The 10499-nt window shown below is 46.1% G+C and overlaps 1 protein-coding gene across 2 annotated transcripts in view; it reads right to left on the bottom strand.

Annotated features, from left to right (window-relative positions):
• Nucleotides 1-5285: 5285 nt before the first annotated feature.
• The window catches only part of SCUBE2 (signal peptide, CUB domain and EGF like domain containing 2), a 42443-nt gene continuing 37229 nt past the window's right edge, over nt 5286-10499 (bottom strand). For both annotated transcript variants that reach the window (XM_051621774.1, XM_051621775.1), the window contains one exon: nt 5286-8930. In XM_051621774.1, the coding sequence (XP_051477734.1) occupies nt 8778-8930 (153 nt within the window). In that variant the 3' untranslated portion in view covers nt 5286-8777. The remainder of the gene's footprint in view (nt 8931-10499) is intronic.

Genomic DNA, 10499 nt, shown 5'->3' with positions numbered 1-10499 from the left:
CCCAACTACAAATCTGCCACAACGCCATTTCTCATTCAGGATGCTCTGAATTAGTGTGATTCCTGAATAGCAGTACTTGGAGAGAGGGAGAGGGAACTGCTCAGGCAAGGTCCTGGAGAACACAAATTTCAGAACATAATTTAATATAGAGCAAAACCAACAATCACCTGGTTTCAGAATCAGGACTAGTACAGGTCAGCTCTGAAAAAGTATCACCTTTGGAAAGGTTCCTGCAGGACATAACCAGCTCACCAGGTGATGGCGACCAAAATGACAGTATCTCCGATGAAGAAAGCAAGTGAGTTGAGCAGATGGAATTTCCCAGCTCTTCTGCACAAGCCCTGAGAACAGGTGCTTATTTCAACTGGTGCCAATGTGGGATTCACTGAGAAACAACATTCTTACTATACTTTTTAAAAGACTGACTGTGAACCTCTCCTGCCTCTACCAGTTAAAGGAGTATTCATAGAGAGATTTCATTTGACATATATTTCCACCTTCTTACAGAGCTCAGATCTCAATTAGCTTTGCACCCCTCCTTCAGAGGGGATGAAGAGAGGGTAGGTTGTTTTATATAGGTTCTTTATCAAGTCTGGAATTGCTCAGGTTTCCCAACAGACTAATGTTCTACAAACTCAGGATGTGAATATATATATATATGCACATGTTGGATCATAAAGCGTTCACATCCTGAGTTCCCCAAATGTATCTAGGTATCTTTATATCGGACCTCTAAGCCAAATCAAAACCTGATCCTAAGGTATTTTACAGTATCCATTTAAGATAAAAATATTATTTACATCAGCATTAAAGAGGAGGTCACCACAGTGTTAGTTAAACACAGGATCTCTCACCTCTGTGGAGCTCTTATGTTTACTTTATGAAGCCAAGACTCCAATCCTCTCAAGTGCTGCAAGTATAAGTGAGCTACCATTGTATCCCCCTCCACATGGCACACGCAAAACTGCAGGAGCTCCTAACGGGTAAGATTTAGTGAGACATGTTACTGGATACTCAATGCTAATATTTGCTAATGTACAGAATCATCAACAGTACTTCCATGTAACTCTCCTAACACAGAGGTCGTGTTTGCCATGTTGTGGTTTAGTTAAATAGCTCCACCTTCAAGCCCAGTCAACTGAAAGATATTTCAGCTCACACAGCGTCTGAAAAGCAAAGCAGCTGCCCCAGGAGGGTGGGAGCATGAGCACTGTGGGCGTCAACCATGAGACACATGGTGCTATTGATTACCTGTGCTTTGAGCTGTTTCTGCCCTACCTTGGGTATAATTTCCTGCAAGATCATCTGTCCAGCCACTGATAAAAGTCAAGCTGTGATCATGCTACACAACCTCTCCTGAAACAATGGAGGAAATCAGTAGCTGATTATTCTCACAACTTTGTCTCCAAAGACAAATTTTCAGAGTCCATTATTGACATCTGTAAGAACTGAGCTGCAAGAGAGATGGGGCCAGGCAGAGTGCCAGAATCACTCCCTGTTCTCAGAAGCAAGTAACAGCAACAGAAGCCACATTCACAGCCCATTCCCTCCAGCTTCCTTTGAGATTTATTCTGCCTGGAAATCAACAACTTGCAACCTGCATATTTCCTTGCTAGTAATTTGGAAAAGAAGAGGGAATGGCCTTGACTGCTGGTCAGAATTTGGTACCTCTCCCACTGCAATCTGAAGAGGTAGCAGCATGGGTCTTTCTAGGCCCCGTGTTTGCTTTTTGTAAAAATAGAATAACACAAAATTAAAGGTCATTTACAAAATCACTCCCTCTTTTTCAAAAAGATTGATCAGAGGCAGCAGTTGGGACTCAGAGCTGCTAAACAAAGAAAAGCTGAGTTGTGTATTTTGGCTAACGCTGCCAATGCCCTCGGGAAAGCTGCCTGGAGCTCCTTTTACAGCTGCCCAAAAGAACTTTTCACTCTCTGGCACGTGTCCTGCAGAGAGTTGCCAGTGGATCGGGAAATACTCCTTCAGATTCCACCAAAGCTGCAGAAGCCAGCCCAAGGCAGCAAGATGCTTTTCCTCAGTACATTCACACATCTGTACAGGAGGGCAGAAGCACACCATGAGCTGCTGTGTTAACGAAACCCCTTCGTTTCAGCAGCCTGGTGTTTTTTAGGCCTCCTGCTGCGGAAGACCTAACCCAAAACCTATCGCCGTTTGTCCGCATGGGCTTTAACAGCTATTTTTCTTTCCTAGGGCCACATGCTGCCCTCTCGTGGGGAGCCCTGCAGATGGTACCCCGCTGCCTTGGCACAGCCCTGAGCTGCAGGCAGCACAAACAGGGCAGGTAACACAGGGAGCTGCAGTCTGCCAACACCCCCAAGAACAGCAGCTCCACGTAGGCCACCACAACCTATGCCTCATTATCACAAATCCTCAAAAATCTCTTTATTTGAGCCCCTCCCCTCTATGCCAGGCAAGAATGGACCGTGAGAGGTGTCAGAGAGCTGTGCCTCAAGCCTCTTTATATGAAGATGTGCCAGAGCATGTGCCCACAGCATCGCTACTCCAGACCATCTTCTGCATCAGATTTTAATTCTCCCTTATTGCATGTGGAAACACATCTTGCTGCGACAGAGAGCTATGGGTCTTTGTTTCCCACTCCAAAAGCACATGGTCATGTTGGGCATGTCTCTTGTATAGAGCAGGGACAGGTATTTGTTACACGCTTCTTGCAGCACTGCTGCATCCATCGCACACCACAGGCACTGGCTGGGGGGCTTTCTGGACTAGCTGAAAAAAGCAGCAATGCCTGCAGTGTTGGGTGTTCAGTTCCTAGAGCTGAGCTTCCTTTTCCCACTGAATGAAGGTGCTGTTCTCAGCATGGATGAGCCTTTTCAGGGTTTTATTTTTGTAAGTTTGCTGAGAGAATTAGCACCTACGGGAGTCGGGGCGCAGTAGTTATACTATGTAAGCCAGACAGGCCCCCTGAGCACTTTTCTGCCCTTCCTGATTTTAATAACTGGTAGCTCTTGGATTGTCCACACAGCCCCTCACATCAGCACTACCTCAGTAATAGAAAACTGGGGGCCACCTAAATTCATGAGCATGGTTGTGCCACAAACAGGTTTGTCTGCTGGGCACAGAGATGTTAAATTTCCAGTTTTCTGAAGTGATTTCTTAATTTCCACACTAAATCGCGATCCCCTTTCTTACTCTAAGCTACTCTCCATGGCTGGGTTTTATTCCAGGCAGAACCTTCAGGAGCCAGCTGAGCTGGCATTTTCCAACAGGTGAGATGATGTGTAGCTGCAGAGCCTGGTCACAAAGCAGGCATGAGGCAGATGTTAGTGCTAATGCAGTGAAAAGCAGCTCTAACCTCTGACTCCAGATCCAGAGCAAACTCTGAGGCTCCCTGCTGCACCACACCAACAGCAAACAGTGCACAACTAAAGGACTTTTGGTACCTCCAAATGCAAATGAAAGGTGTGTTTGAAGCCTTGTTTGCTTAACCTCAGCTCTTTCCTGTTGTTTCTGGCCCTGTAGATGAACACAGAAAACTGCAGCCTTGCAGGTCCTACAGCAGCCCCTGAGGGCTGCCAGCACACCAACAACAAGCCAGCAGGCTCCTCTGCTGTACTGCTGGCCAGCACGGAGTGCCCCAAGTTGTCCTAGCCCTAAGCTGCCTGCTCCTCGCCCTGTCCACCCTTTTGCACTTCTCTAAGGCTCCCAGCATGAGAGACCTTGTTTCCTCATCTTCGCCCAGGCACAGGTTTGCCTGTGCCCACAGCCACCACAGACCCCTGCACCAAGGGCAGGGCCCCAGGAGCCTGCCCAGGCCAGCCAGCCCTGCCCGTGAGGGCCCCTGGGCCACCAGCCCATGCCAAGGCAGGGCATGAGAAGCCTGGGGGGGCTGCAGGCAGCAAAGCCCCTTGCCATTGCACTGCAGGTGGCTGCCCCTGAAAAGGGTGAAGGGAGGCCTGGGCAGGCACAAAAGGAACCAAAGGCCTCCAGCAAGCATGGTGTCCCACCAGTCATCCACATGTGGAGCCCACTGCGCCCACCCCACCCAGCATCCCGCTCCTCCCAGGTTCACATCCTGGGCTGGCTTCCTGCTTTTTTTTTTAACTATCACTCTTTTTCTTTCTGCTCAAGAACTGCATTTTTTGCATTCTCCTTTCATGATAGGCAATGCACACATGCCTCTCTTCTTGTCAAATATGTACATAAGTAACATATATACAGATACACACACGTACATATATATGTGTGTACTTAACATACCTGTACACTTCACGTCCTGAAGTTATTTTGAGATGAGATTCTCCATCTGACTCACATCAAGGCTCCTGTCCATGCTTAGTATTTTGTTTTCATTTTTTCTAGCACAGCAAGTGGAAAAGAACTCACAGAGCACACCTTCAGGCTACCACTGCTGTATCAGACTCAGGCACAGAAGATGACGCTTTCTCTAAACCTAGTCAAGCATAAGCTTGCTCTGTACATTGTTTCATAGATGTTTGTAGTGTTATTGGTATGACACAAAACACTCAAACTAAGAACTATTAACCAATTGCATCTCAAGTGACCATTTCAGAGTATTTCAGCTGTCAGCGCAACTTCTTCTCTCCTTAAAACTATTATCCCCTTTTTTCCTGATCCCCAGAATTGTCATGGATGGAAGACTTCATGGCACATGATTAATATCTAGGTTTGTGAGTCTACATTGTATATTGAATAAACTTCCCAGTGAAATAAGCAGGCTTCATTTGTATTAAATCAAGTTCAGCAGCTAGCCAGCATGAGGGAGCTTTCTTCATGAATTCTGTCTTTACAGACACATTCAATAAAGAAAAAGATTCCAAGGTCATCTTCTCTGACCTACTTTTTTCATTATGTACTAAGCAGGCTTTACATCATGGACATAAAAAAAACTTTAGTACTCTTCAAAATTTGTTTAGTCAGAGCAACTGATTAAACCTGCACTAACAGGTATGTTTAAACTATTCTATCTTAACACTTCAGGAGTTTTAACAGGGTAGTTTAAAGGAGCGGCACAAAAAGTCATACATTTGCACTGACTCGGAGACAAACTAAATGAACTTACCTTCTGAGAGTGGAATCTGTCCCTGAATACTCTAAAGACTTTTGTTTTCCACACTTGTAACACAGGAGAAGCTTTTAGAATAATTATTAGAATACCAGGAGTGCTATGGTAAGCAGATGTTCCAGGATAAAGTCTATCTGATGCGTGGTAACTGGCTACAGAGCCACTATTTTTGTCACAGAACTATTACTTAGCACAGCAAAGACAATTCAAAATACTATCCCAGGTTTTCATGCAACTAAAAGTTCACTGGTTTATTTCTCTTATTAAGAGTAACAGTCTGAAACGTTTTACATTAATTTACAATAATGGAAAAAGATCCTTATTTTTTCTCATGTAGGTGACATTAAGTCATCCAGTTAACACTAATTATTATTTTTAAAGTTCAATCCTGTTTTATAAGGTTAAACATTTTTGAGTCATTTGTTGTCAAAAAGTAACAGTCTACAACCACACAGAAAGCAGAAATTAAAATTTCCACAGAGCCTCTACCATTGCTATGAAGATCCAATGCCAAGTGTTACAACATTCTGCAACAGTTAACGCTTCTCCCAATATTTAAGATGGCAAAAATTCCCCCTTCACTTTTTACTACCCACACAGGATTTACAGTAAAAGGGAAAATCTTTATTCATAGTGTTACATTCAAGGGTAACAGAAGTGCTTCCGAGTCATTTACTTTTTATGTAGAAAACCAACAGGGCTGTGGAGAAAAAGGAATCTTCTTCAAGAAGGGGCAGGTTTTTCTCCTACCCCCAGAGTATGCACCACACTGATACACTCCTCTCCTTCCACAGACAACAACAACCATGGCCTGTGCACACGGGGGCAACAGAGAAGCAAAGTTGACACCCACCATTCAGACGGAAGGCCAGACACTGGTCCTGGAGCAGCAGAGCAGAGCTAGAACAGCGTGCCTACAAGATGAGGTTCCATGCCACCAACCCAGAACCCAGTCAGTAACTCATGCACAGGGCAGGAAAGCCCCATTTCACCAATTATAAATATTTGGATGTTTCACAACTTTTGTTTCGCTGAACCTGTGTTGAAATCTCTCACTCTGATTTGTGTGTCACTCAGCAACGTTGAAACAGAACAATGCAGATCTGTAGCTTTCTTGGGGGGAGGAACACAGCAAGAACTGGCCTGCTTCCCTTGGCAGAGAGCACACAGACCACAGCAAAGCCGCTCAGCTGAGCCTGGCCCAGAAGCTGGCATACCATGGTCCTCTCCTCCCAGTGCCCCACCAGCAGGCCTCTAATGCACCCGTGCACTCAGAGCATAACTGCAGCATCTCAACCATTTCCAGATGCTCCATTGCCACATAGAGATGGTTGGTGGGTCATTGTGACTTGCTGACACAGTGCACCTGGCATGAGAAGCCATGAAGCAGAGATGTAGGAGCTGTGCAGCTAGAGGGAACTATCTTGAAATACCTTCCTGGGATCTCAACACAACAGTAATTTCACCACAGAGGCAGCACACCTTGCTCACCACCCTTCCTCTTGTTTTGCCATCTCCTAGCCATTCCTCTCACCGATCACACTGCCTCACACCTTCTTCCAGATAACCCCTGTGTTCCCTCCCCACTAAGGCAGCAGGGACCCTCTTCAGGATGAAGCTCACCAGCCAGGAATGCACAAGGACCCAGGTTCTCTCCCCTCTGTTCTGCTAATTCACAACCCTGCCTCACTCCTCCTGCCCAAGCCCATTTGCTCCCCTTTACTGCAGGCCCAGCAGCCCTGTTCTTGGAACGGGCCCTCACCACCCTGCCACAGAAATCTACAAGCAGCTCTTGAAGTGGAGCAGGAGTCCCAGCACAGCCAGCTAGGACAAAGTCCTCCCTCTTGACAGCAACACAAGTCATTTCCCTCCTCCACTCAGACCACGGCAGTTCTTTCTGGGCAGTAGCAAGAGGAACACAGGATCACATCTCCCATCCTGAGAGGCTCTGCTCCCCAGCTGTGGCCTCAAACCACTGCCCCATCCCACCACACCGTGACCAAGATGTGCCCTTACCACAAGACAGGCTGCACTGCCTCACGTGCTGCAGAACAGGGCTGCCCTGGAGGGACAGCTCAGCAAGGCTGCAGTTGGTAGTCATTTGCTCCTAACAGAGTAAGGAAGAGGTTCAGACCCTGGCTTTTGGTGAGGGTTTCATCTGTCACACTGTGGATGTGGTATTATTCACATGCAACAGTTAAATACCACATGCCAATGCAAAGAAACCCATGGAGATCTGACTCCACACCTTAGGGAGGGGAGCATTTGTCCTGGCTACACTGTGAAATTTCAGTGCCTTTCCTAAGGGGCACACAGAGGAAGTTTGGCACCCACTGCATCACTGGGCATTGCAAGTGACTGAAACATTGAGGTGGTAAGTCCATCTCCACGTGAGTGGGACTGCAGCCATTTCCCTTCAGTACAGAAGGCACGTTACACTGAGGAAACAGTCTGCATGGCCAGATAATATAAGTGTGGACAGAAAAGTATGGAGACAATATTTTAATCAGCACAGTTCTCCCTACAGGCCTATTTAGAATAACCTTCTCTCTCATAAGAAACACAACCTGAGTTGTGTGGACACAGAGTTTGGGAACCTTGAGCAGCATTTTGTCGGAGAGACTTTTGTGGCCCAGTCTGATTGAGGAATATCTTTCTACGTCTGCTTCTCTCCAGCAAGAGAGGGAAAGCAGCCCTTCTCTGCTCAACAAGGTCATTGCAAGGTGCTCAGACAAGGTAAGGAATATAAGGATAGAGGCTCAGGTAAGAACCTCATACAGGTTTAAACAGTTATGTACATCAGCATAATTCATGCAAAGCCTGCATTTAAAGTAGGGCTTGTATGTTCAACTGCAGGTGCTTAGAGGACAGAACTTACTATTACTTGGAAGAGCCAATGGCCTCATGCTGTCCCAGGCCCATGCACAGGGAGAGCACCAGGATTTAGCAAATAATCTGTTCTGCTGTAACATTTGCAGCCAGCCCAAAACAGAAGTGTTCAGTGGGTCAGCATCTGTTTTCCATTGCTGTGGTGCCCTGGTTCTCTTTTGGTATCACTCCATTTAAACCAATAGGTCATTAACATGAATAGAGTATGATCCAGACCCAGAGCATTCAAGCTAATATTCCCAACCCTTTGCTTATTCCTCCATATGCTTCATATAATATATAGTTCAGAGAAATATTACCTTGGACTCACTGACTTGGACTCAAAATACTTCAGTCTTAGCTCTGAATTTCCTGCATAGCAAAAGCTGAGAGAGACATCAATCTTGTTCTCACTTTCAGCAAGATCAAACATGACCCCAGCTTTGTTGAGGTAACGTGCATTAATGGCAGCCCAGAGCTCATCCCAAACCACACTACTTTGTCTGTCCTCATTAGCTTTTAGAGTTACTGATGAAGCAATAGGGCAGAGCTCCACAAACTTCTGCTTGGCACCATCCAGTTACAGAAATAATAGGCAGTCTCTAATTCAGAGATCCATGAAGTATCTTTGGTACCCAAAAGGTATTACCTGGAAAGGAATCAAAATTATGTTCATCAGAATGTTTATATTAGCTGAGAAAGCCAAACTCTTCCAAGAACAGAGCTGGCAAGCTTCCCTGGAGTTTCTCTGCTAGTGTATAAAACACAGAAAGCAGCCCCACCTACCACAACCCCCCTGTGCATGCCCAGGGCTGGTTGGTTAGTTTTTTAAGTCCAGTGCCAACTATTTGTAAGGCCTCAAAAATCTAGAAACTTTAGAGCGCAGCAGTCGAATGAAGGATCTTGGGAACATCTCTCTTGACTCTTGGGCTGTGTATTTGAAGTAGTTCTGTGGATGTGCCAACACATCAAACAATGCTTTTATTAGTTTCTTGTCCTAGAAAAAGGAAAGCAGATTTTACAGTAATTCCACAGAGGAGTTAGGGTCAGTATTACCAAAGCTTAATGACTGATTAACTCATAAAAGATTACAGGCATTTTACTGTTCAAGTACTAATGTTTCAGGGGCTCAGAAACCAGTAAAGCAAAACTGACATTTGGTCCCCTGGGAAGTCACTGAATTTTCGCATTTACTATTAGTGGCACCAGGATTTCACCTCTCCTCATACTCCCAACAACAACAGAACAAAACAAACAAACAAAAAAACCACGCAGAAAAGCCAAATGAAACAAACACTGGATCTGACATCCAGAAAAAGTAAGGTTTAGTTGGGAAAACATCCACCCAACTTGCCCATGCAATTGTCCCCTAACCAAGGTCAGAGAAGTGAAATCCACAAAGATTTTTTTCACCCAGGGAGGAAAAGCCCTTGCTAACCTACAGGCTACAAGTTGCAGCACTAAGTGCTTCTCCAAGAGATCAAATCCCATGTCCTTCAGTTTGGTCCACTGACTCCTTCCAGTACAGCCTATGTAAGGCTCAAGAGGCTATCTTCACCACAGATTTCCCTAGTATGTCTTGATCCACCCGGTCTCATATCCATTGCTCTGCACAATCAGGATGTGCTGACTGACCCCACTTCCCTGAAGTACCAAGATACCAAGCTGTGTGGTGTGGTTGACACCCTAGAGGGAAGGGATGCCATCCAGAGGGACCTTGACAGGCTGGAGAGCTGGGCCAGTGCCAGCCTCATGAAGTTCAACAAGGCCAAGTGCAGGGTTCTGCACCTGGGTTGGCACAAATACAGGCTGGGGGAGAATGGATTGTGAGCAGTCCTGAGGAGAAGGACTTGGGAGTGGTAGCTGATGAGAAGCTCAACATGAGCTGTCAGTGTGTGCTGGAGCCCAAAGAGTAACTGCATCCTGGGCTGCATCAAAAGAAGTGTGGCCAGCAGGGCCAGGGAGGTGATTCTGCCCCTCTACTCTGCTCTGGTGAGACCCCACCTGGAATACTGTGTACAGTTCTGGTGCCTTCAGCACAAGAAAGATATAGACCTGTTGGAAAGGGTCCAGAGAAGGGCCACCAAGATGATCAAAGGCCTGGAGCATGTCTGCTATGAAGACAGGCTGAGAGAGTTGGGGCTGTTCAGCCTAGAGAAGAGAAGGCTCCAGGGAGACTTTATAGTGGCCTTCCAGTACCTGAAGGGGCCTACAGAAAAGCTGGGGAGGGGCTTTTCGTTAGAGAAGGTAGTGATAGGACAAGGGGTAATGGTTTTAAACTGAGAGAGGGGTGATTTAGGCTAGATATTAGGAAGAAATTCTTCACTCTAAGGGCGGTGAGGAATTGGAATGGGTTGCCCAGGGAGGTGGTTGATGCCTCATCCCTGGAGGTTTTTAAGACCAGGTTGGATGAGGTTTTGTGCAACCTGGTCTAGTGGTAGGGTTCCCTGCTCACGGCAGGGGGGTTGGAACTTGATGATCTTTAAGGTCCCTTCCAATCTTAATGATTCTATAGTTCTATGATTCTAAGTAGCACGTGTCTAGTGTAGCAAGGTACAGACTTGAT

This window comes from Apus apus, chromosome 5, assembly GCF_020740795.1.
Source record: "Apus apus isolate bApuApu2 chromosome 5, bApuApu2.pri.cur, whole genome shotgun sequence".
Lineage (NCBI taxonomy): Eukaryota > Metazoa > Chordata > Aves > Apodiformes > Apodidae > Apus > Apus apus.
This window is presented reverse-complemented; position numbering and strand designations above follow the sequence as displayed.